Source organism: Meriones unguiculatus, chromosome 1 (genome assembly GCF_030254825.1).
Source record: "Meriones unguiculatus strain TT.TT164.6M chromosome 1, Bangor_MerUng_6.1, whole genome shotgun sequence".
NCBI classification, from domain to species: Eukaryota; Metazoa; Chordata; class Mammalia; order Rodentia; family Muridae; genus Meriones; species Meriones unguiculatus.
In genome coordinates, this window is record NC_083349.1 from 175958858 (window position 1) to 175984720 (window position 25863).

Genomic DNA, 25863 nt, shown 5'->3' on the forward strand with positions numbered 1-25863 from the left:
TCTAGCTAAGACTTCAAGCCCTATATTGAATAGAAGCAGAGAGAATGCATGCACTTGTCTTATTCCCTATGTAATGAAAATGCTCTCAGTTTTTCTCTACTTAGCATGATACCGACTATAGGCTTGTCATATATAACCTTTATTATGTTTAGATACATGCCCTTCATTCATAACATTTCAGAATTTGTATCATGAAGACATGTTGGATTCTGTTAAAGCCTTTTCAACATCTATTTAATTTCAGTCCTTGAGTCTTATTTGTGTGATGTATGTAGTAACTTGCCTATGTTAAACCATTCCTAAAGATACAGAATGAAACCAGCCTGATCATGAATAATGATGTTTTGACATGTTTGCAAGATATTGAGATTTTTAAAAAAATGTTTATCAGTTAGAGGATTTCATACAATGTATTTTATTAAATTCAAACTCCTCCCAGACCCATTCTTACCTTTTTTACACATAAAAATTTGTTATTTTTTCTTTAAGTTTAACAAGTCCAATTTGTAGAGTACCCACATGCTTGGATGTGTGGCCAGAGACTTAAATGGCATTGAACTCCCAGGGCCATGTCCTTAAAGACTCTCTCCCAGACACTATCAGTGCCAGTAACTCCTCAGCTGGGGACATCATGCCCACCTTCCCTCTCTACACAGGGTCTTTGTCTGGCTAGAGCTGTTGCAAGTCCTGTGCATGCCGTCTGAAAGATTCAAAGCTAACATTCAACATTTTCTTTCATATGTCGGTTCATATGTGAAAATTGCCTGCTGAGTCTAGGAAACACTGTTTTCTTGTTGTCCATTTCTTCCAGATTTCATACTATTTCCATGCCCTCTTCTGCAAGGATCCCTGACACCTGGGAAGAGAGTTGTCATAAAGATGTTCCATGCTCCCTAATTCCACATGTTGACCAACTATAATTATATGTGCTAATAACCATCTACAGCAAAAAAGAAGCTTCTCTGGCCAGGGTCGAGCAATATACTAATCTGGGGGATATAAGTCATAAGGAGTTAGTTTAATACTATGTGCATTTAGCAGAATAATAGTGAGTTCTCCCCTAGGGCCTGTGACCTGTCCAGCTTCAAGTTCTTGATCCCAATAAAGATGGAGGCAAAAATGGGTTTCATCTTGTAGAGCTGGGCTCACTTCAAATCAGAAAGTTCTTAATTACCCCTGTGATGTCCAAACTATTACACCAGTAGGCATGTCTTTCCATGCCATTTATTATTGTAACTCTCAGGGTTCAAAGCAGGGTAAGACTGGTGATATTTTTTTTCTGTAGGATGCATATAATCTTCTAGCACTATGAAAACTAGCCAGTAGAGATGAAGTTTCCACATTAGTACTAAACCGATTTCTCCTTGTTCTTTGATTCAAGTATATTGTGTCTTCAGCATTCATGTCTACTGTTAAGTTCAGCAGGGAAACCAAGAGCATTGAAAATAATCTGTAAGACTTAAGGTCTACAGGACCCCACTGGCCAACAACTACAAAGGAGGTAACCTATTCCTAGCACTGGACTCACCTGTAGTAAAACCAGTATGACCCATTATAGAGTGACCCCTTTAAACTATTTCTAAATATGTGTGTGTACATATTTTAGGAAGCATTTATAGAAGCAGTTTTTAATATGACTTTTTTTGGAAAAGCTTTTTTAGTATTATTCATGTCTCCCAGTTTCCCTCTTGAACACTGTTCTCACATCCACCACCCCACTGAATCCCCCCTCATTCATCCCCCCTAACCCCTGGATACACCCCACTGAATCCCCCCCCTCATTCATCCCCCCTAACCCCTGGATACTACCATGCCCTATCCCCACCTTTACTTAAAAGTCTCATTGTTCCTCATTAGAGCCTTGCTAATTTTTTTACTTCTATGGGTACACAAAATGAAATGTACATCTCTGAAGATTCAAAGCCGACATTCACAAATGAAAGAAAATACGTTTATTTTTCTGGGTCTAGACTTTCTCACTCAGAATGGTTGTTTTCAGCTCCATCCATTTACCTATGTTCTTTGGGAGAAGAAAATGTAAAAGTAAAGGGTAAGGGTACAGAGCCAGCAAGTTGATTCAGTGGTTAAAAGCACCCACCACCAAGCCTGATGACCTGAGTTCAATTCCCAAGGCCTGTATGATGAAAGGAGAAAACTGACTTCTACAAGTTTTCTCCTGACCTTAGTCACCCAGAGAAAAGAATACGATCTACCATAACAACAACACTAAGTCAAGCCAGATATAGAAATATAATAAAGATCAGTTAAAGACACTCACTGTAGCACCCACAGAAGAAAAGTAAAAAAGTGTAGTGTAGGCTCTGAGGTTAAAAAATCTTCCTATCATAATAGTAATGATAATAACTGAAGTAAATGAATTAATGATAAAAGAAAAAGGATTAAATAAAAATACAAAGACAGAAAAAATGTAAAAGAAAAAAGCAAGATGTCAAATGTGATTCTTCAATAAAGAAAAATATGAACGTAAAGTAGATAAAGATAAGAATAATAAAAATAAATTAATCAATACTAAAAATACAGTAAGTAGGGGGAAATAGGGTAAAATAGTCAAAAAAAGTGACAAAGAAATGAAGGAAACCAGGCCATGCCACACTTGGTGCTTTCAGATCCCACCAAACACTCAGCCGTCCCTAAACAAAGAGATTTTTAAAATCGGGGATGTCATGGACCTGCAATCAGTCCCTAGTTCTTCTCCCCTGGCTGCATTAGGGAGGCAGGCCCAGAGGCCAGACCACGTGCTGGTCATGCAGGCATTAATAATTTCACTACCTCATTATTTCCCTTTTATTAACTTGCCACTTGTACTTTTTTTTTTTTTTCGTGGAAACTGTTAGCATTTAATTAACCTCCCTGGCTGGCTTTATGCCACCAGGACACAGGCACCTCCCACACCCTTAATCTTCTCTTCATCTCTTGCGCTGAAGAATTTGGCCTTCACGATGATAGGCTGCTTAGAGAGCTTGCCCTTCCCCAGAACTCTGTAGTAGCCCGATTGCACATCGATGATGGGAGCAGCCCCAGTCTTGTTTTTTGCAGCATTGACCCGTGTCTGCTCACTGTCCAGTGTCCACAGTTTATACAGGTTGACGGTTGGGCAGAAGCTCTGATTCCTCTTTAAGTGGTAATGCCTCATACCAACTTTCCCAAAGTAACCTGGATGATACTTGTCGAAGCTGATCCTGTGGTGATGCATGCCTCCAGCATTCCCGAGGCCTTCTGGGTGTTTGTGGTGCTTACCGATGCAGCCATGACCCTGGCTTACCTGGCCCCGGAGTTTCCGCGTCTTCCTCAATCTGGACCGCATGGCGGCAGCAGAAAGGAAAGAGGGAGGAACGCGCAAATTCTCGCGAGGTAGCAGGCCACCAGTCCTTTTAAAGCACTCTTTTCATGGTTATCCTGCACATCACAATATTCACCCCTGATTCCTATTCCCCAAAACCAGAATAGTCCTTACTACTTCTTCAATAATGCCTAAGCTGCAAGCACTGAACTCCATCTACTCTATCCATCTCAAGTGTTATGGCTGCCACGTGTTTTCATGACACATTATCTTTGCTTTGTAGAATCAATGCTGATGTAATTATCAATATGTTTACCTGTTCTGTGGCCCGGTGCTCACCGTGGTTCACATTGTGGTCAGTATTAACAGATGGTTTAGTAATCCTTTCAAAGAACCAACTGTTTTGGTTTGTTAACATGCTTTCTTTTTGTCATCACTTTTTATATTTAGTTTATTGTTATTTAAATTTATTGAGCCAACATTTTGGCTCATCAAATAGGTAAGTTTTTTCCCTACTCTCTAAGCTCCCTCAGCACTGTCTTCAGTGCTACAAATTCTCATAGGTGGCATTTACATCTCACTGCAGTTGTAGTACCAAAATTTTATTACTATTGCTTTTTAATGCAAGGATTATTTACAAGGGAATTAAAAAATCTCCAAACATATGACAATGTCTTTTTTTATTTCCACATAAAATGTTAAAGGCCATATTATACTCATCCTTTGATACCTCAAGACTTTCTTGCTCCATAGAGTAGCCACAATTTTAAATGATCTCCTTTTCCCTGTCACTTTGAACGTGGTCTGAAATTCACTTTGTAACCAAGGCTGACCTCAAACTCACAGCAATTCTACTGCCTCTGCTTCATGAGGGCTGGGCTGTATGCTTGCACTACTGTGCTTGGCTTATCTTAACTGTTCCATGTCTGTATGGGAGTGGTTCATATTATAGAATCCAAAGAAATGGATGTTTATTTCCATAAGTTATTACATTTTGTTATGTAACTATTCGCCTTCTTTACTTTTCATTTGATCTGTCAAAAATGGTACATTTAAATTGCTTGCTGAAATAATAGGGACACTATTAGTTTCCCTATATGGTTTTATTGTGATTTCTGGTTATGCAGTTTATAGCAGGTAAGAATTAATAGGAACATCAAAGAACAGGAGACATTTGGAACTTAATTGATATACTCATAGGAGAACTTCACCACATTACATTATGGTTGAAGTGCCAAGACACTTGCCAAGACAGTAGAACAAAGAGACCATATGAAAAGTTGTAGGAGGAAAATGTCAACTTGTGTGCAAAGGCCAAACCATCAGAATAATTTCAAACAACCTGGGCAAAAGTAACAGCTAGGAAAATAGGGAGTAGTATACTTCAAGCCTTGGGAGTAAACAGTTATTAGCCAAAATTAATATAATCAGCAAAGTTATCTTTTAAAGTTGGTGAGGAAATAACATTTGCAAGATAAGTACAAACTTAGCAATTTATGCATACTAAATTATAAGCACGGCAGGCAATGCCTGAAGGAATTCTAGACAAAGAAAAAGAGTCACAAACACAAGAGGTCAGGTGTTAGGAAATGTGCAAATGTGAGGGTTACATGCGGGTCCACGTGGGAGGTTTATTAGGGGAAGGGGGTTACAGAGAGGGAGATAGAGGGAGGGAGAGAGAGAGAGACAGAGAGAGGGACAGAGCCAGAGAGAGGAAGAGGAAGAAGAGAGAGAGAGAGAAAGGGGAGGGCCCCAGTTCTCTTATAGGGTGACCCAGGGACATGCGCAGGTGGCTTTAGGTGTCTTCACAACTGCCTGATAACCGGTCTATCAGGTCCCTTGGGGCTGGCCATAGAAGTGCCTGCTTACTGATCCCAACATCAGGAAAGAAGTTGAGAGACAGAAAGAGAAAATAAGAACTAGGAAAAAATCAGACATGTCCAATTCAGTGACCTAGTAAATCGAGAAGTTGAAAAAGTTTTTTAAAAGAGAAGAGATTTCTCAATATTTAAACAAACCAGAAAAATAATTCCTAAAGTTATACCAATCAGCAAAATTTTCAGTTAATGGCTATAGAATAAAAAAGGTTTCCTCTGACGCCCATGCTCCAGTGAGTGGCACTGCGCCCATGTGCACACAGGAAGGACAAATTGCATTCGGTGGGTTAGAAAAAGAGGACGTTGAAAGACATGGTGGAGCAATTGGGAAGGAGTTTAAGGGGATCAGTGAGAAATGGATCGGATCAGACTACAGTGTACACATGTATGAAATGTCAAAAGAAGATGTAAAAAGGCTTTTAAAAAAGAATTAACTTCCAGAATGTCATAGCATACCAAATACAGGTTTGCGCTAGGACATCTTCATTCATGCGTACCACTGTACTTTCTCATATTCACCCCAATCTGAGACCCCCACAACTACTTCCAGTGGTCACTCCCTGCCTCTGAGTAGCTCTCTTCTGCTTGATTCTGCATGTAATAAAAAGCGTGTAACATTTGTCTCTCTCCCCACTACTACCCGCTATCACCTCTGGATCCCTCACCATCCCCCTCCCTTTATGATCTTGCCTTCTGTCTGTGAAGTGTCATTTTTAATCTAGGTCATGCATTTGAAAGAAGACATAGGATGTTTGTCTTCCTGAGCCTGACCTGTTTTTATTTAACATGTCTCCCAGATCCATTTCCATGAAAATGACATGAAATTCCATTATTTTTATGTCTGAATGAAAAGAGAGAAATCATGAATTTGAGAGAGAGCCAAGGTGTACCTGGAAGGAAAGGGCTGGAAGGAGGACAGGGAAGAGGAAAATAATAATGTTGGTAGATTAAGTGCAGAGCGATCACCCAGTGAAGACAGAGAGCCACTACAAGATGAATTCAGTCTTCTTAGCAACAGGGCAGAAAGCCTCTGTGGGAGTGAGCCCTGACAACCTTCTAAAAGCTCTATTTATTGTTATACAAAATCAAAAGGCACTTTTAGCAAGTATACTAAAACTTCTTATCTGACCTAGGGGCTATCTTCAAAGACCCATCACTTAAGCAATTCTTAGCCTTGGGAGACTTCCTGGTCTGTCTCCAGGCTAAAATGGAGGAAGACTGTGAGACCCCTTCAAAGGAACAACCTCATAAAATCCCAGATAACAATCACTGACACGCTTCTCTGTCTAGAGGATGTCCTCTTCAGTATGAGGAGTCTCAGCTAGAGTCACCCCCTTTTCCTCCCAGGAGCCCACCCTGTTGTAGGTCTCCAGCTTGTCTTTGAGAAGCACCCCCTCCCCATGGCTTCTCTTCTCTAGGTCCTCCTGCCCCTGCTCTCCCCACATCTGATCTCCACCCTCATTTCTCTCTGCATTCCCTCCGCTACCCTGTTCCCTCTCTTCAACTGCTTCTGCTGCCTATTCTGTTTGCTCTCCTAAGTGAGATTTAAGCATCTGAAAGCCTAACATAGCTGTCCTCTGAGAGGCTCCACCCAGCAGCAGATTGAAACAGACTCACAGCCAAACCTTAGGCAGAGCTCAGGAAGTCTTGTGGAGGAGTAGGGGAAAGGGTAGAAGGACAGGGAAGGATAGAAGGACTGGGAGGGGACAGGAGCTCCACAAGAACAGCAACAAAGCCAACTATTTTGGCTGGGGCGGAGGTGGGGGGGTACAGGGTAGGGAGAGGGCTTGCGGACACTGAAGCACCAATCAAGGACCATGCATGGAGTGGACCATCGGCCCCCTACACATATGTAGCCAGTGGGCAGCTTGGGCTTCACGTGGGTTTCCCTAGTGAGAGGTGCAAGGGCTGTTTCTGACAGGGACTCTGTTTTCTGCTTTTCAATCACTTCCCCCTGGTGGGGCTGCCTTGCCCAGCCTCAGTGAAAAGGAACATGTTCACTCCTGATGAGACTTGACATGCTGGGTGGGTGGATGGTGGGGTGCTCCCCTTTTCTGAGGAGTAGGCAAGGGGGGATAGAGGAAAGAGGAAGGGAGAGTGGGACCTGGAGGACAGGAGGGAGGGAGCTATGATCAGGATGTAAAGAGAATAAATTAAAAAGATAATAATTTAAAAAATTTCACTGTGTATTAAAACCTATATAAATATACCAATAACTAAGTCATGTAACCAGTAAATAATGTATAGTGGAAACCCCTGGATGGAAGATGGAGAAGCTAAAACAAAGGCTAAATGCCAAGCTCTACCACAGCAGAAGGAAACAACCTAACGTCCTCCAACTGACAGGTGGATAATGAAGTGTGGTACATACACACTACCGAGTACTATTAGACTGTAAAAAAAAAAATGAAATCGTGAAATCTTCAGATAAATGAGTGTAACTAGAAAAGATTATACTGAGTGAGGTAACCCAGACCTAGAAAGACAAACGTTGCATCTTCTTTCTCATCTGTGCTTCCTAGCTCCAAGTCCTCAAGTGTAAAGATAAAACCTGGAGTAAGACAAAAGGCAGGAAAGTGAAAAGAGACCATGAAGTGTGGGAGTGGCTAGAGAGGAAAACAGCAAGATGGAACTGATATTAAGAGGGAAATGGAAAAGAAGGAGGAGGAGGCAAGTTTTAATTGGGAAGGGAAGATAATACCAAATGGAAGGGATGGAGGAGGAATTAAATAACACTAAAGAAGTTTGAAAATGTTTTAAGGAAAATTTTTATACCTAAAATTATATATAATACATGTAAATAATATATATATATATCTTTAATGATGTTATACTATTTAGGCTGACAATTCTCTTCCTCAAGAGCCTCAGGCTATCTAATAAAAAACCCAGCACTAAGCACGAGAAACCTCCTTTCAAGTTGTTGGTCAAAAAATCCAAGAGACTTCCCCCAAAATATAGGCTATTTCTGCTTCCCTTAGATACCTCTGGAGGTTGAAGGTCAGTCCCTATTGCTGAAGACACCATTTACTTTGGCCACGGGATTAGGAAGATTAATCTGGATCTGACCTGAAAGCCTTTGCTCTAGACTAGACTTCATAGCATCAGAAGGTATTATATAAGCATCCAATTAAGGGAAGCAATCAATAGTCTCACCCAGCTGTGATGGCTATGAAACACAACAATGACTAGCCCTGCGTGATTCTTCCAAAGGTGCAATAGTGGCACTCATATCTTGGTGCCACTAAGTTGGAGTTAACTCCTGCACCACAGTAGAGGAAAGATGCTTCTTACTGAAAACATAACCAAGTACTTGGGCTAAGGAGGTCATGGCTCTTAAAGGAGAACCTACCAGTGGGGAGGCAGGGCAAGATGGCGGTGCCGGGAGGACTCTCATTCTGATCAGCAGCACAGCAGGATCGGCACAGTGACCAGCAATCAGAACTCTCGGCCATAAAACACAAGTGATTGTGTTTCCCAGGTGAAAGGATACCCCACGGTGGGGGATTCAATCAGCTTTAACTCACCCGGCTAAACTGAGGAAGAGATCCCGGTTCCGCCAGGCTCTTGGCTGCCAGCCCAGAGCCACAGGCCAGTGTGATCTGGTCACTGTCCCAGACTGAACCACAATATCAGAGACTGGAATTTTCAGTTGAGAGATGACCCCACGGAGCAGAAAACGATTGGGACCGACCTTAGGTCACCCAGACATTCCCTGGAAAAGACTCTGGTTCCGAGGGTGCCCCAGGAGCCAGCCCAGAGCCAGAGCTGGGGACCCAGGCTCCAGCACAGAGCCCTGCCTGCACGCCTGATTCACCGCCTCAGATAGAACTGTGGCCCCAGGGCACCACTGTTGGGTGCAAACCCACAGGGAGGGAAACTGCTGGTCTAATCTCAGAGCACTCAGCTGATACCACCACCCTGAAAAAGTCTCAGGAAAATTACCCAGTTTAGGCAGACACCCAGGCTCCCAAAGGCCGGAAAGACAGACACAGGTAGTTTCTACGCGCCAGCCAGCTGGTGGAGACTGAGCGGTGCGCCCTAGGGCAAAAAAGAGACTGGGAGTCCCTGTCTCCAGAGAATCCACAGAGAAGGAAGGAAACTGTATGGACTTAAATCACCCAGTCCTTCCCTGGAAAAAGTCTCGTAGACCGGCGGGGACCGAGCCGCCATCAGTGAGGTGTGCTCCAGACACAGGCACAAACAGTTGCTGCTCGCCAAATGTCCAACTGTGTCACAGCAGCTGATCCTTAAATTTACAGCAAGAAACCCAAAAACAGGGCAGCTGTCTTCAGGACTTCCCTGGGTGAGAGGAGAACCTTCTCGACTAACAAAGACCACAGTTACCACTCAGGTCTATATCCCTGAGGTGAACAGCAGCAACTCCTGAAAAAACGCCAGCCATCCAGGAACTATACCCAAAAAGCTGAGAAGACATCCTTCAGGAAAAACCAGCTTTCTGCCAAAAAGATTCTCTCCACCACAGGATCCCCAGAAACCACCAGAAAATAACCCCAAACACCTAAGATAGCCCAATAGGTAGAGACCAGCGTAAAAGCTCAAGCAACAAAAGACAGAGCAATATGGCATCTCCAGAACCCAGTTACCCAGGGGCAAGTAGCCCTGGACACCCCAGCATAACTGAAATCCAAGAAGATGACCTAACAAGTATGCTCATGAAGATGATAACAGAGGAAACAAATAAGATATGTAAAGACATAGAGGAAGATAAACTCAAACAGAATATTGCCATCCATAAAGAAATAGAGGAAGTTGCAGCCAAACAGTTTGTGGCCTTTAGAAAGGAAATGCTTAAAGCACTGAATGAAATAAAAGAAACAGAGGTTGGTTCAAACAAACAGCTGAAAGAAGTGATGGAAAAACAGGAAACTACAGTCAGACAGGTGAAGGAAATCAACAAAATGGCTCAAGATCTGAAGATAGAATTGGAAAAATTAAAGAAAACACAAATGGAGGAAATTGCAGAGAGAAAGAACTTAGGGAAGAAAACAGGACTACAAGAGATGGAAGAAAGAATCTCAGGTATAGAAGATACAATGAAAGAAATCAATGTATCTGTCAAAGAAAATGTTAAATCCAAAAAATTCTTGACACAGACCGTCCAAGAAATCCAAAACAATATGAAAAGACAAAACCTAAGAATAATAGGTATAGAGGAAAAAGAAGACTCCCTTCATCAAGGCCCAGAAAATATTTTCAACAAAATCATTGAAGAAAATTTCCCCAAGTTAAAGGAGAGGCCAATAAGAATACATGAGGCCTACAGAACACCCAACAAATTTGACCAGAAAAGAAAATCCTCCCGCCACAAAATAATCAAAACAGTAAGTATACAGAACAAAGAAAAATACTAAAAGCTGCAAGGGAAAAAGGCCAAGTAACATATAATGGCAAACCCATTAGAATCACACCTGACTTCTCAACAGAGACTATGAAAGCCAGAAGTGCCTGGACGGTTATCATGCAGACCCTAAGAGAGCACAGATGTCAGCCCAGGCTACTATACCCTGCAAAACTCTCAGTCCTCATAGATGGAGAAAACAAGATATTCAATGACAAAAACAAATTTCAACAATACCTACACACAAATCCAGCATTACAGAAGACACTGGAAGGGAAAATACAACCCAAAAGAAAATTAGCTTCTTTCAAGAAAACACAGGAAATAATTAACCTTACTACAGTAAAACAAAAAGCAACCAAGTACACAACCTTATGACCACAGCCAACATCAAAATCAAAGAATCTAACAGCCACTGGTCATTAATCTCTCTCAACATCAATGGACTCAATTCTCCAATAAAAAGACACAGATTAACAGAATGGATATGTAAACAAAACCCAGAAATCTGTTGCATACAAGAAACACACTTAAGGAACAAAGTTAGACATTACCTGAGAGTAAAGAGTTGGAAGACGGCTTTCCAAGCAAATGGACCCAAGAAGCAAGCAGGAGTAGCTGTTCTAATATCTGATAAAATAGACTTTTAACCAAAATTAATAAAAAGAGATAGGGAAGGACACTTCATACTCATCAAAGAAAAATTCCACCAGGAAGACATCGCAATCCTGAACATCTATGCCCCAAATACAAGAGCACTCACATTTGTTAAAGAAACATTGATAAAATTTAAACCACATATAGATCCCCACACATAAACAGTGGGAGACTTCAACACCCCACCCTCAACAAAGGACAGGTCAACAAAACAGAAATTAAACAAAGAAACAATGTCTCTAACAGAGGTCATGAATCAAATGGACCTAACAGACATTTACAGAACTTTACACCCAAACACAAAAGAATTTACCTTCTTCTCAGCACCTCATGGAACCTTCTCCAAAATAAACCATATAGTTGGTCACAAGCCTCAACAGATACAAGAAGATTGAAATAATCCCTTGTATCTTGTCTGATCACCATGGAATAAAGCTGGACCTCAACAACAACGGAAATAGCAAAAAGCCTACACACACATGGAAACTGAACAACTTGTTACTAAATGACAGCTGGGTCAGGGAAGAAATAAAGAAAGAAATTAAAGTCTTCCTAGAACTCAATGAAAATGAAGACACAACATACTCAAACTTGTGGGACACAATGAAAGCAGTGCTGAGAGGAAAGTTCATAGCACTAATAGCCTTCAAGAAGAAATTCGAGACAGCGCATTCAAGCAACTTAATGGCTCACTTAAAAACCCTAGAAAAAGAAGAAGCAGACACACCAAAAAGGAGTAGACGGCTGGAAATAATCAAACTCAAGGCTGAAATCACTCAATTAGAAACAAATAAAACAATTCAAAGAATCAATGAAACCAAGAGCTGGTTCTTTGAGAAAATCAACAAGATAGACAAACTCTTAGCCAAGCTAACTAAAAGGCAGAGAGAAACAACCCAAATCAACAAAATCAGAAATGAAAAGGGGGATATAACTACAGACACTGAGGAAATCCAAACAATCATTAGGACTTACTTCAAAAGTCTATATGCCACAAAATTTGAAAATCTAAATGAAATGGACAATTTTCTTGAGCGATTTTACTTACCAAAGCTGAATAAGGACCAGGTAAATCAACTAAATAGTCCTACATCCCCCAAAGAAATAGAAGCAGTCATCAAAAGTCTCCCATCCAAAAAAAGCCCAGAACCACATGGCTTCAGCTCAGAATTCTACCAGACCTTCAAAGAAGAGCTAACTCCAATTCTCTTCAAACTATTCCACAAAATAGAAAGAGAAGGAACATTACCAAACTCATTCTATGAAGCCACAGTCACCTTGGTACCTAAACCTCACAAAGACTCAACAAAGAAAGAGAATTTCAGGCCAATCTCCCTTATGAACATTGATGCAAAAATACTTAACAAAATACTTGCAAACCAAATCCAAGAACATATCAAAGATATTATCTACTATGACCAATTAGGCTTCATCCCAGGTATGCAGGGGTGATTCAATGTAATCCACCAATGTAAATCCATCAATGTAATCCACCATATTAACAAACTGAAAGAAAAAAACCACATGATAATCTCCCTAGATGCTGAAAAAGCATTTGACAAAATCCAACATCCATTCATGTTTAAAGTATTGGAGAGATCAGAGATACAAGACACATATCTAAACATAATAAAGGCTATATACAGCAAGCCTATAGCCAACATCAAACTGAACAGAGAGAAACTTAAAGCAATCCCACTGAAATCAGGGACAAGACAAGGCTGCCCACTCTCTCCATATCTCTTCAACATAGTGCTGGAAGTCCTTGCTAGAGCAATAAGACAGTAGAAGGAGTTCAAGGGGATACATATTGGAAAGGAAGAAGTCAAACTATCACTATTTGCAGATGATATGATAGTATATATGACTGACCCCAAAAACTCTACCAGGGAACTCCTACAGCTGATAAACACCTTCAGCAAAGTGGCCGGATACAAAATTAACTAAAAAAAAAAAAAAAAAAAATCAGTAGCACTCCTGTATACAAAAGACAAAAGGGCTGAGAAAGAAATTAGGGAAACAACACCCTTCACAATAGCCACAAATGACATAAAGTACCTTGGTGTAACCCTAACCAAGCAAGTCAAAGACTTGTATGAAAAAAATTTCAAGTCTCTGAAGAAAGAATTAGAAGAAGATATGAGAAGATGGAAAGATCTCCCATGCTCATGGCTTGGCAGGATTAACATAATAAAAATGGCCATCTTACCAAAAGCAATCTACAGATTTAATGCAATTCCCATCAAATTGCCAACACAATTCTTTACAGACCTGGAAAGAAAAATTCTCAACTTCATATGGAATAACAAGAAACCCAGAATTGCTAAAACAATCCTCTACAATAAAAAATCTTCTGGAGGTATCTCCATCCCTGATCTCAAGCTGTACTATAGAGCAACAGTTATAAAAACTGCATGGTACTGGCATAGAAACAGAATGGTGGATCAATGGAACTGAACAGAAGACCCAGAAATAAACTCACACACTTATGGACACCTGATCTTTGACAAAAATGCCAAAACCATACAATGGAAAAAAGATAGCATCTTCAACAAATGGTGCTGGTCCAACTGGATGTCTACATGTAGAAAAATGAAAATAGATCCGTACCTATCACCCTGCACAAAACTGAAGTCCAAATGAATCAAAGACCTCAACATAAAACCAGACACATTAAATCTGCTAGAAAAAAAGTGTGGAATACCCTAGAACTCATTGGTACAGGAGAAAACTTCCTGAACAGAACACCAACAGCACAGGCTCTAAGAGCAACAATCAATAAATGGGACCTCATGAAACTGAAAAGCTCCTGTAAAGCAAAACAAAGCGACTGCCTACAGATTGGGAAAGAATCTTCACCAACCCTTTATCTGACAGAGGACTCATATCCAGTATATATAAAGAACTAAAGAAGCTGAAAAGCAGCAAACCAAGTAATCCACTTAAAAAATGGGGAACAGAGCTAAACAGAGAACTCTCTGTAGAGGAATATCGAATGGCAGAGAAGCATTTAAAGAAATGCTCAACCTCATTAGTCATTAGGGAAATGCAAATTAAAACAACCCTGAGATTTCACCTTACACCCATGAGAATGGCCAAGATCAAAAACTCAATTGACAACACATGCTAGAGAGGTTGTGGAGAAAGGGGAACCTTCCTCCACTACTGGTGGGAATGTAAACTTGTACAACCACTCTGGAAATCAATCTGGCACTTTCTCAGACAACTAGGAATAGTGCTTCCTCAAGATCCAGCCATACCACTCCTAGGCATATATCCAAAAGAGGCTCAAGTACACAAAAAGGACATTTCCTCAGCCATGTTTGTAGCAGCTTTATTTGTAATAGCCAGAAGCTGGAAACAGCCCAGATGCCCCTCAACTGAAGAATGGATGCAGAAATTGCGGTACATCTATACAATGGAGTATTACTCAGCAATGAAAAATAAGGAAATCATGAAATTTGCAGGTAAATGGTGGGACCTGGAAAGGATCATCCTGAGTGAGTTGTCCCAGAAGCAAAAAGACACACACGGTATATACTCACTCATATAAACATACAACATAGGATAAACCCGCTAAAATCTGTACATCTAAACAAACTAAGCAAAAGAGAGGACCCTAACTAAAATGCTCAATCCCCATCCTGAAAGGCAAAGTGGATGGACATCAGAAGAAGGAGAAAACAGGAAACAAACTAGGAACCTGCCAAAGAGGGCCTCTGAAAGCCTCTGCCCTGCAGACTATCAAAGCAGATGCTTATCCTGATGGCCAACTGTCGGGCAGAGTGAATGGAATTTTAGGTAAGAAGTGGGAAATAGCAAGAGCTGGAGAGGACAGGAACTCCACAAGGAGAGCAACAGAACAAGAAAATTTGAACACAGGGAACTTCCCAGAGACTCATACTCCAACCAAGGACTATTCATGGAGATAACCTAGAACCCCTGCACAGATGTAGCCCATGGCAGTTCAGTGTCCAAGTGGGTTACATAGTAATGGGAAGAGGGACTGCCTCTGGCATAAGCTGATTGACCTGCTCTTTGATCACCTCCCCCTGAGGGGGGAGCAGCCTTACCAGGCCACAGAAGATGGCAATGCAGCCACTTCTGATGAGAACAGATAGACTAAGATCAGAAAAAAGGAGAGGAATTGCTCCCCTATCAGTGGACTTGGGGAGGGGCATGCATGCAGAAAGGGGAGGGAGGGTAGGATCAGGATGGGAGGAGGGAGGGGCTTATGGCGGAATACAAAATGAATGAAGTGTAATTAATAAAAGTTAGATAAAAATTTTTAAAAAATATATAAGGTTGAGGAGAGCAACAGAACAAGAAAATTTGAACACAGGTAACTTCCCAGAGACTCATACTCCAACCAAGGACTATTCATGGAGATAACCTAGAACCCTGACAATGCAGCCACTTCTGATGAGAACTGATAGACTAAGATCAGAAAGAAGGAGAGGAGGACCTCCCCTATCAGTGTACTTGGGGAGGGGCATGCATGCAGAAAGGGGGGGAGGGTGGGACCGGGAGGAGAGGAGGGGGGACTTATGGGGGGATACAAAATGAATAAAGTGTAAATAATAAAAGTTAAATAAAAAATTTTTAACAAAAGGAGAACCTACTACCATCTTTTATCTAGACCAGCATAATTCCAAACTGTGTTGTAAATATTGATCCTCCCACCCATGGATAAGTGAAGTCCTCACCCCACATCAAAGAAGCTTCTCCTTGCAACAGGCAGAGATTTAAAAACAAACAAACAAACAAAAATACAAATGGTCAAAATTCAGAGAACAACTGATCTCATGGGGTGTCCAGCCCCAGTGGACACCTCTTCAAAACAGCTCCTGCATCTAAAGCTTAGAGGACATCATGGAAGAGAAGACAGATAGATTTTAAGAGTCAGATGTCTAGAAAGTCAACTGTGGGATTGTCTCCTAGAAATGACATGGAAGGAACACCCATGGAAACGCAACAATACAGCTAAACAAGTCCTGAACAATGACAGTATTAATAGAAATACCAATGTGGAAGGAGGAACTCTGATGGGGCCTTACCCCTAGACAAAGAACTATAGGCAACTAAGGACTGCAACACTAAACAGACCCAGTGGGCTAAGTTACACAGAAAAGAGCTTGTCAGCTTTTCCTGGAGAGATTTGGTTCACAAGACAGGCAGATAAAGCCATGTATGGTGGCACACGCCTTTAATCCCAGCACTAAGGAGGCAGGGGCTGGTGAATCTCTGTGAGTTCAAGGCCAGCCTGATCTACAAAATGAGTCCAGGACAGCCAAGGCTACACAGAGAAATCCTGTCTTGAAAAAATAAAACAAAAGGTATAAGTTAATCTGCTCTCAAATAAATACAATTGGGGTATTAATAACACCTTACAAAGCCAACAAGTTTTAATGAGCTCTGACCAGGGACTGAACTCTGAGCATCCTTTCTCCTAGAAAGTGAGAGCTCACCTGCTCCCTTGCAGTTCTAGTTGCAATTTGCAATGCTACCACTAGAGGGCAGCTTCCAAAGCAGAAGGTTTACTCAGCCATCAGAGACTCCAGATCAGCAAAATCTTGCTTTAGGATTAGGAAAAAGTCTGGGAACCTAAATATTCGAAAAGGTCCTACTGCCATCTCAGAGTTTCAAGAGACACACATCCAAAGTCTGGCTGCTTATGACCAACTAGATCTCTAGACCCAAACCCCTCATATGCAACTAAGCTGTTAGGTATCATCTTTCTGTGTGGCATTCCTACCTGACAAAAATCTAAATAGGTGAGTCAAGGTGGTCGGAGTGCTGCAGGACTCCAGCAGGTAGCACAGCAGCACACCCAACACAGGAACTCCTTCTGTCCTCCTTAGGAGCACCAAGAAATTAGAAGGACTGCATCCTCCCTGAGCCCCCAGTCTGTTCCTGAGCATTTCTAGCTGCCATCTTCCTAAGGCAAGGCTATGACAGCTCCTTCTTCCCCCCCCCCATCTATGAGTATCTGTCCATGGTCCTAATTTTGAAATATTCATGAAGACCCACACCTATGCCGGTCTCCCCGCTCGTCGCCACCATGTGAATGGTCACAAAGGTATTTCAACAGCCTTGCCTGCGCCCAGAGGAACCACGTTATAACTCACTCATTACGTGATTGTTAAATACTGAACTGTGTCCTATTACTTTTCAGGATACAAGTGCTCAGTGGCTCTGCAGCGTGCTTGGGATGGGATATGGATACCTTGCCTTTGCTCGCAGGATCTTCCCTAGGGCAGCATCGTTGTCTATCCCCTGCTCTTACCCACATTTGCTTGCCAGTTCCTTTCTATTTTTAATATTCAGTTCCTTCCTCACTTCCCCCAAGAAGCAATCCTTCACATTCCCTTCAAGTACTTCCTTTATACATCATAACCATCTGTTACCTTTTCTCATAGAGAGAAAGCAACTGTCGTTCATTTTTCCAGTAGAATTTTATTTCATATTTTTAAAAAAGCATTCATGTTTGTTAAATAGTAATTTTATGTCTAAAAATTTCCAGGATTCTGTATGATTATCATTTGATGGCGACAGGCACTATTTGTAAGATGTTATAATGGAAGATAGGAATAAGACACTCCTTACTCTTCAGTTGAATGAAGTATTTGGGAGAAGACAGGAAATATTTCCTCTGAACTCATCACACATGAGCTGGGGGTGGGGGCTGGAAACTTGGATTGGTGGTGAAGGGTGCTTGATGCTCGTCCAGTGTACCTGGGTTTGTTTGGTTCCCAGTACACACATCAGGTGGCTCACAACTCCAGCTCCAAGGAATCTGATGCCATCTGGACCCACAGGTACTTGCATGAACTTGGTGCACACGACTTCATACACACACACACACACATACACATTTTTTAAACAAATTTTTGAGAGAAAGTAAAACAGTTGAGACATTGGCCCAGCACTGACGACAGAACTTGGTCTAGATTACCACAACATGCTGCTCTGATTCTCCCACCCAAATCTAAGGCCAAGCTCTTACCACTCTGCTGTGGAAGACTCAGAATACACATGCTCCTGACAGCTACAAGAGATGTGATTGGTTATACAGCCCAGTACTCAGATCATAGCAGATATAAGGCCTCTGCCAGTGTTCTTTGACTATGTCCACACCCATGTGACCATTCACATGGTCGAAGGCTCACATGATCTCCAAACCTGATCAGTCCAGTGTTGCCTTTCATCCTGATGGTGTGTTGATGAGTGAGTAGGAGGGAGAAAGAATTGAGAGCATTGGTGAAGTTTGTCACTTCCCTTCCACCTTCACTTCCTGGGGGAGAATTTTTGTCGATGACCATCTGGTTCTTTCTATCTGAAACTGGAGGTGAATCTGGGCCTCCCATGGCAAGGGAGCGTGGCGTTTCCTTCCAGTTACAACATTCCTTTCAAATTGAAACATTTGCCCCAGGAATGATGAGGAGGCTCATGACACTCAGGAAATAAATGGGAGGTGGAAACAGGAATTTGACTCTTGGGGACCTCTCAGCAATAAATAAATAAATAAATAAATAAATAAATAAATAAATAGAAGAAACTTGCTGAGTATGGAGACTCTGAGCTGCCAAACTGAGGAAGGAGATCCTGGGCTGGTGAATGCAGTTTTCATGTCTGGTGGGCCTTCTGGTGAAGCGGCTGCTTTTGAGTTATTCCTGCTTCTTCTAGTACATTTAAATCCAGTATAAGTCAAACACCAGGTCAATGCACGTGACAAAAAATGTATTGTAATCAAACCGCTACTGATTGATCCGAGCCTCAGAACAGACTCGGGAGCTGAACTGCTTTGCTGAAGGGACACTGTGCAGCATATTGAAAAGATGAAACAAGAAATCAGGGGGAGCAGGGTGGGCTGCAGAGCTGCCTGACCGTATTTTGACATAAGGGGTTGAGCAAGGGGGTTTCCATCAATCAGGACAGGAGTAGGTTCCTGGGCCTGGGAACACGAACTCATCTGACCCTGCCAGCAAGATGGAGAAGCTGCCTTTGAAATGGCTGGACTCAGACAATTGCCTCCTTACAACTTGTCCCTGAGATGTCTGGACTCAGACAACTGTCTCCTTACAATAGAAGCTGTTCAGGGAGGTCCCCAGCTCCCCTAGGACTTGGACCTTGAACTTAATTTCTCCCTATAATAAAATGGAGCCTGAAAACGAAATGGTTGTTCCCAACAAATGTTCACCAAATTGGACATCTGTGCAATTGTTACTTTGCTCCATTGTGGACTCCCTTTCTGGTATGAGTAGACTCATGTGTTGTGTTTCCCCAGGGGAAAGCCTGTCACACATCAGGATCACACTGCTGGAATTCAAAGTCAGGCAAAATTCCACCTCAGGCCTATATTTAGGGCAAACAAATTTATTGTTAAGGTAGGTTTCCTTGGAGCAGCCAGGGTTTAGAGTACACACTTCTGGAGTTTAAACACATCTTGTAGTGTCTGGCACATAGCAAATGCTCAACAGTGTAGGTTGAATCATGGACTGATAAATTAGTTAGTAAACACGGGTTTTTGGCATTTTTGCTATAATGGTTTGTCCTAATTTTTGAATGACTCTGCTTTTTAGCATCTGAGAATAGACCTCAGAGTGTATCCAGCATCGGTGACACGGTTAGAATACAATGAACACCGATTGGCTGCTTCACCTAAGAACGAAACCGTCAACTTCTAAAAAATGTTAACAACGGCTCAAATAGTGAAAGTCACACAGACTTAAACTTCAAATGGATTCGACAAAATGAAAATGAGTGTAAAATTTTAAAGAAAACAGTAAGTGAGACTTTTTCTCAAAACACACATACACTCACTCACACACACACACACACACACACACACACGCAGAAAGGAGTTTAAGGAATAAGCCAATTTACTGTGCATCCTCCTGCCTCACTCACCCTAAACACCACCAGGTGGCGACATTTTATCATCATGGACTAGGTCCCAGACATCCGTTATTTTTAAGTCAATAAACATACAGTGGGAGGCATGGATATCCACGAGGAAACCATAAATGAATAGTGCATAGAACTTTGGGATAAAGAGCTTATGGTCTTCGAGGTTGGAGAACTATGCCAGTAAGTACAATGACACAAAAGCATACATAGCATCTTCTGGGAACAAAGATCCAAACAGACAGGTTGCATGTGAGGATGTGCAAATGGGCACAAAGCAGAAGGAAAGAGGTGCTCCTGCTGACAGTTAGCAGGAAAATTTTAAACTTTCAGGCCAGGGAGATGCTACTACTCCCCAGCAGACGAACTACAGTGAGAAGAACTCAGAACCTCAGAGACAGTGCATCTGGGGACCTGCTGGACTCTCTCCCACTCCTGGGAATGGGGACTGATGCAACCACTTGGGGATTCTTTGTAGTGGCTGTTAAAAGCAAATTACTAATACTTGTACCAGGAAAGAACCCAGGAGTTCTTTTCTGCTTGGTTATCAGTAGAAATAATGTTCCTATGCATCAGAAACCCGCTTAAACATGTCTATGGGAAATCATACATAAAGCAAAATATTGGGAGCACTTAACTATTTATCAATAATGCAGTGTGTGGAAAAAAAATTAGAGCCATAATCTGTAGCCCAGGCTAGCTTCAAACTCATCATTCTTCCGTGTGCCTCAGTTCTCTGAGTGTGGGGGATTATAGGTATGTGCTATCACTCCAGGTTAGGCTCCTTTTTCTTAAAGAAACAGAAACCACAATGAGATTATAGGAAGTTCAGGAAAATAGCTATTTTAAGATCAGAGAACACTGCTGTTTGAATAGGGTAAGTGGCTATGCAAAGAGTAAGTGAAGATCATTACAAACAAGGAGGCTTGTACCCTCAGCCGCAGGCTGTAACAACACAGGGAAGAAGGATGAGGTGGGATGAGGTGAATGGGCAGGGGAGGCAGCCAGGGGGACTGACATTCACCACATTGAATCAGCCCAAATGAGAACAAATTGGGTAGCTAATTGGGAATTGACAGTCAATAAAAGTCAACCTTTTTTGAACAGGAAAAAAACAAAACAAAACAAACAAAAGCCCCAAACCAAAAACCAGCATTGGAAACCCGCCTAATTTAAACCAAGAGATCGTTTCAGGGCTTTGGAATTTGACGTGGAAAAAGAAAAGCATGGTTTCAGCAAAGTCCAATTAAAGCATGAAAAATTCAATTTGTATCGAATTGGTAGGCCTGTCTCAGCACTGGGGTAAAAGGCTTATCTGGTCCAGGCGCCATCTCCCAGAGACATCTAACTCCGCCTATCTGCCTCTCCTTCTTCCCCAGTAGATATAGATAAACCTCCTAGGCTCTCCTGCAACCTGTGCTGTCCTAGTCCACTTGTCAATTTTCCGTTCCATCTGTCAGTTGTCTAATGTGCTGATTCTTTTTATCATGACACCTGCCCTGGTTCCATCTTGCCTTGTATTTGTATGAGTTATTACAGCAGCTGCAATAACTTTCAGGAATCTGAGGGCTTTAAACATCCGAAATTTCCTTTCTAGTAGTTCTGGAGACTCAGTGCTCCAAAATGGTTTCACTGAAGTCCAGGGGTTGGTATGGCAACACTTCCTCTAGGAAACTGGAAACAAACAAACAAACTATTCCTAGCACCTTCCAGGTTGGGGATTGCTTGCCCGCTCTCAGTCAGGCTATTACAAGTTCCCCTGCCTCCTTACAATTGATGTGGTTGGGGAGATCATTTAAACACCATTCTCATTCGGTCACCTCACTTCCCAAGCATGCAATGGCTTTTCTTCACATTTAAGACGAGTAAGACAAACGTGATGGATGTTTGTTTCTGTGACTTCCTTATCCTTCCAGGCTTGTTCCCGGCCCTCCAGGAATGCTGGGTTCCCACTGCTCACTCAGTTCCTGTCTCCCAACCTGGCACCATCTCTTCTCTCTCCTGGCCTCACTTCTCCAGAAGTTTTCTTAGATTGTCCTTCAACCTTCTGAAAGTGCCAGTATGACAGTCACTTAATCAGAGAGACTTCTTCCTGACACATCACTTAAAATAGTCTTTTTTGTCACTCTCTAAAGACATTAATACCCAACACTGGGTTGTGTATTATATGTCAAAATGACATTTCTGAGTAATTCTCCCCACTATACTATTCATTTTCCGAGAACAGGAGCAGTGCCTTTTTGCTCAGCCCATGCCTAACACAGAACAGGAACATGTTACATATTTTTGAATGGATAAATGAATGAAGAGTGAGTGACAGATCCCAGGTGTGGGTGGTGAGGATTTAAAAGAAAAACTCTTGGGGGGGGGGGGCTTTCTCTATTCTCCCAATCACAATCCCAAATAAAAATAGCTGTACTTTCTTTCTCAGCTTGAACACTCCCACCTGCTCTAACCCAATGTTAGATCTGCAGAGGCAGGGACGCAGCCACCCCCACCTCAGCTTTCTGATCAGCCCCCAGGGGGTGTGGGCAGGGTGGCCACCAAGCAGAGAACTCTAAGAGAGCAGAGCCAGCAACTGGGGGATGGGGGCGCATCATTCTGTCATGCAATGTTAGACATTAAATTGAAAAAAACAACTGTTCTCAGTTAGGAGTCTCTGGAAGTTTTTAGCAGAAAGGCTGCATTTGATAGGCACCTGGAGCAGCTGACCTTCCACAGAGTACAAGCTCAGATGGCATCTTCCACTTTAGACACTTCACCACCCTCCAAAGAGATCAGCATTTGCTCTGTGGTCAGTTAAAAAAAAAAAACATATGCAGAAATGGTGTAATATGAATAAGCAACTGGAATTTCAGAGAAAATGTCAACTTATATTTCAAATGAATATTTCTATCTTCTTCGTTGGTCACTTTTCCTTGCTCTGACATAATGCCGGAGAAAAACCAAATTAAAGGAAGAAAGGGTTATTTTGGTTCATGGTTTCAAAGGTTTCAATCCATAGCTGCTGGCTCCCCTGCTAATGGGCTTGCGGTGAGGCAGCGCATGGGTGATGGGAGGATGTGACAAAGGAGGTTGCTCACCTCACACCAGATAGGAACCTGAGAGAGCAACAGAACAGGCAGGGGACCAGGTACAATCTTCAAAGTCATGTCCTTAGTGACCTCTCAGGCCCCACCTCCTAGTTTCTACCATGTCCAAGAAAGCCATCAAATTATGAATCCATCAATCACAAATTCATTGATTACATCAGAGCCCTCACTACTCATTTCCCCAACCCTTCTTTTGGATCATTGTATTAAGGACTAAGACTTCAAGACATGGAGTTTTGAGGGGGCATTTCATGCCTAAACTGTAACAGTCAGCTACTGGGTATCCATTTTCTTCTCCACAGAATCAGAAGAGACTAAGCTAGATGGCACATGCCTGTAGCCCTGCCACCCAAGAAGTGGAAGGACCATGAGGTCAAGGCCAAATGACGGAAGTCTGTGTCAACAAGACAAAAGGAGAATGAGTGCTATAGCTCAGTAGTACAGTGCTTTCCTAGTGTGGGGGAACACTCCACTCAATCCCTAGTTGTGGCTACAGAAATAGATAGACAGTGAGTATATCCTAGGGATGCAATAAGAATTAATGTTCTAGCCCACCGCAGGACAGTTCTAGTATAATGTCCTTAGTCGACCTACATAATGAAATGGGGAGGGCAGGCAAGAGGGCATTCTCCAGCAGGACAGGCACTGCAGGGTGACCAATTTGTTTTAGAAGGTTCTGAGTGAGGTAACAACAGCAGCAGCAGGTTGCACTCCACGGGGAAAGAAACTGAGCCTAAAAGAGGTGAGCTGATTCAACCAGCATCACAGTTTGTCTGTGGCGGAACCAGAGCTGGAAACCAGATCCCGGACTTCTGGGCTTGTACTCTTACTGCACAGCTGATTCGGGGTGACTCTGGAGGCCTGGTTGCCTTGCAAGGCCTCCCCACTTCTTCCACAGCTCCTGGCAAGCCAGAAAACTACAATCCTGTAGACAGAAGCTCCCAGAGCACAGAGCAGACCTGTTAACTCTCTAAGCTTCACTCTTCTCCTTGGTCAAATGGATTTAACCACAGGTACCATTGCTGGAAGGATTAATCTAAGCACCATCGCACAGTGGTGATCTTATTCCTTGATGGCTTTGGGGGGGGGGGTATAGTGGTTAGAGTTACTGAAAGAAATTATTGATTTTTACTAAGCAAAAGCTTCAGTACAGCTGGATGGTGGTGGCGCACGCCTTTGCTCCCAGCACTTGGGAGGCAGAGGCAGGCAGATCTCTGTGTGTTCAAGGCCTGGTGTACAGAGCAAGCTCTAAGAAGGCAACAAAACAAAACAAAAAAGGTTCAAATACCAGCAATTTCATATAATAGCTCAGCCTTAGTAACAGTGATTTTGTGAAAAGCAAGAATAATAGCTAGTATTCGTTGAATGCCTCTCTACATGCTAGCAACATAGATTCATTAACTATTTCATGTAATAGTCACACCCCTATGTGTGTCAGCCTCCTCCTCATCTTTACCCAGCAAGTGAAGAAAACAAAGCCTCTGGAAGTTTGGTAGATATTCACAGGTAGCACAGAAAATAATGGGATACAAAAACCTAGGCATTTCATTCCAGAACCCCCCACATACACCTAACACACCCCTCCTCAGAGGCTTTCAGAATCCAAATCCCTGATACAGATTCCAGCCTTCAGTCCTTAGGGCTCCTGTTGTGAGGGCAGACATGTCCAATTCTGTGTTTTCTCTGCTTCAGTCCTTACTATGACTTACTGGGGTGTCTCCATTGCTGTGTGATACCTGCCTAAGGAAGGCCTACCTCTTGTTTTTTATTGGAGTTCCTCACTGAAAAGTGAATTAGTACATAGCTGTCCATAGAATGTGCTGTCTTGTTATGCATACGCCACTCTTTTAAAAGTTTTTGTTTGTTTGTTTTTTGAAACAGGGTTTCTCTGTGTAGCCTTGCCTGTCCTGGACTTGCTTAGTAGACCAGGCTGACCTCAAACTCATGAGACCTACCTGCCTCTGCCTCCCCGAGTGCTGGGATTACAGGCCTGTGCCATCACACCCAGACCATACACCACTTTCTACTTCAGTTAATCTGATCCCTCAGTCCCCCACCCCCCACCCCGCAGTTCTACAGGGAATCTCAGGCTGCACTCTTGCCTATATTTTCTGTCCTCTTCTGCTCTTGTGCAGCCCACACCTAGCCTTGCCAAGTACAGCTGACATTTGTGAGGAGAGCGTGGGAGAGGCAGAGAGCACAAGACCAGGTACCTGGATGCAAAAAAGGTCACAACCTGATTGGTGAATAGAACATAGAAAAAGGGATACAAGGAAGTGCATTTGCAGCAATGACAGAGTTGCATCATTTATTACACAATAAAAGCCAGCCACGTGGCCTGGCACTGATGAGAAAACAAAGAGTAATAACCAGCATATAATCTAAACAGTTTCTACTTATCATCTGCTTCAAGGCCGATATCCCAGTGCTAAAGGGAGCCCTGCAAAGAGACAAATTGACCTCATCAATTGCAAGCCCCGGTGCACCCCACAAGGTCAAAGGAGCTCCATCCTGTTTCTGCCACTCCCTACACAGCACCCAAAGCCATTTACCACAAATCAGGAGTCAAGTGACAAGAGTTAAAGTTCTCTCCCGTGTCTGGGTCACAGTAAATTGCATCCCTAAGAGCCACATATTTTTATTTTCCTTAGACTCAGACAGATAGTG

At 42.4% G+C, this 25863-nt stretch overlaps 1 protein-coding gene across 1 annotated transcript; it reads right to left on the reverse strand.

Moving 5' to 3' along the window:
- Positions 1-2856: 2856 nt before the first annotated feature.
- On the reverse strand, positions 2857-3325 carry LOC110558073 (large ribosomal subunit protein uL15-like). Its single transcript, XM_060377509.1, has one exon. It carries the CDS (start codon positions 3323-3325, stop codon positions 2882-2884), a length of 444 nt encoding a protein of 147 aa, XP_060233492.1. The 3' UTR covers positions 2857-2881.
- Positions 3326-25863: the final 22538 nt, after the last annotated feature.

What these genes read in the sequence shown, in the direction of transcription:
- LOC110558073 (XM_060377509.1), bottom strand. Translation starts at nt 3,325, where the DNA reads ATGCGGTCCAGATTGAGGAAGACGCGGAAACTCCGGGGCCAGGTAAGC.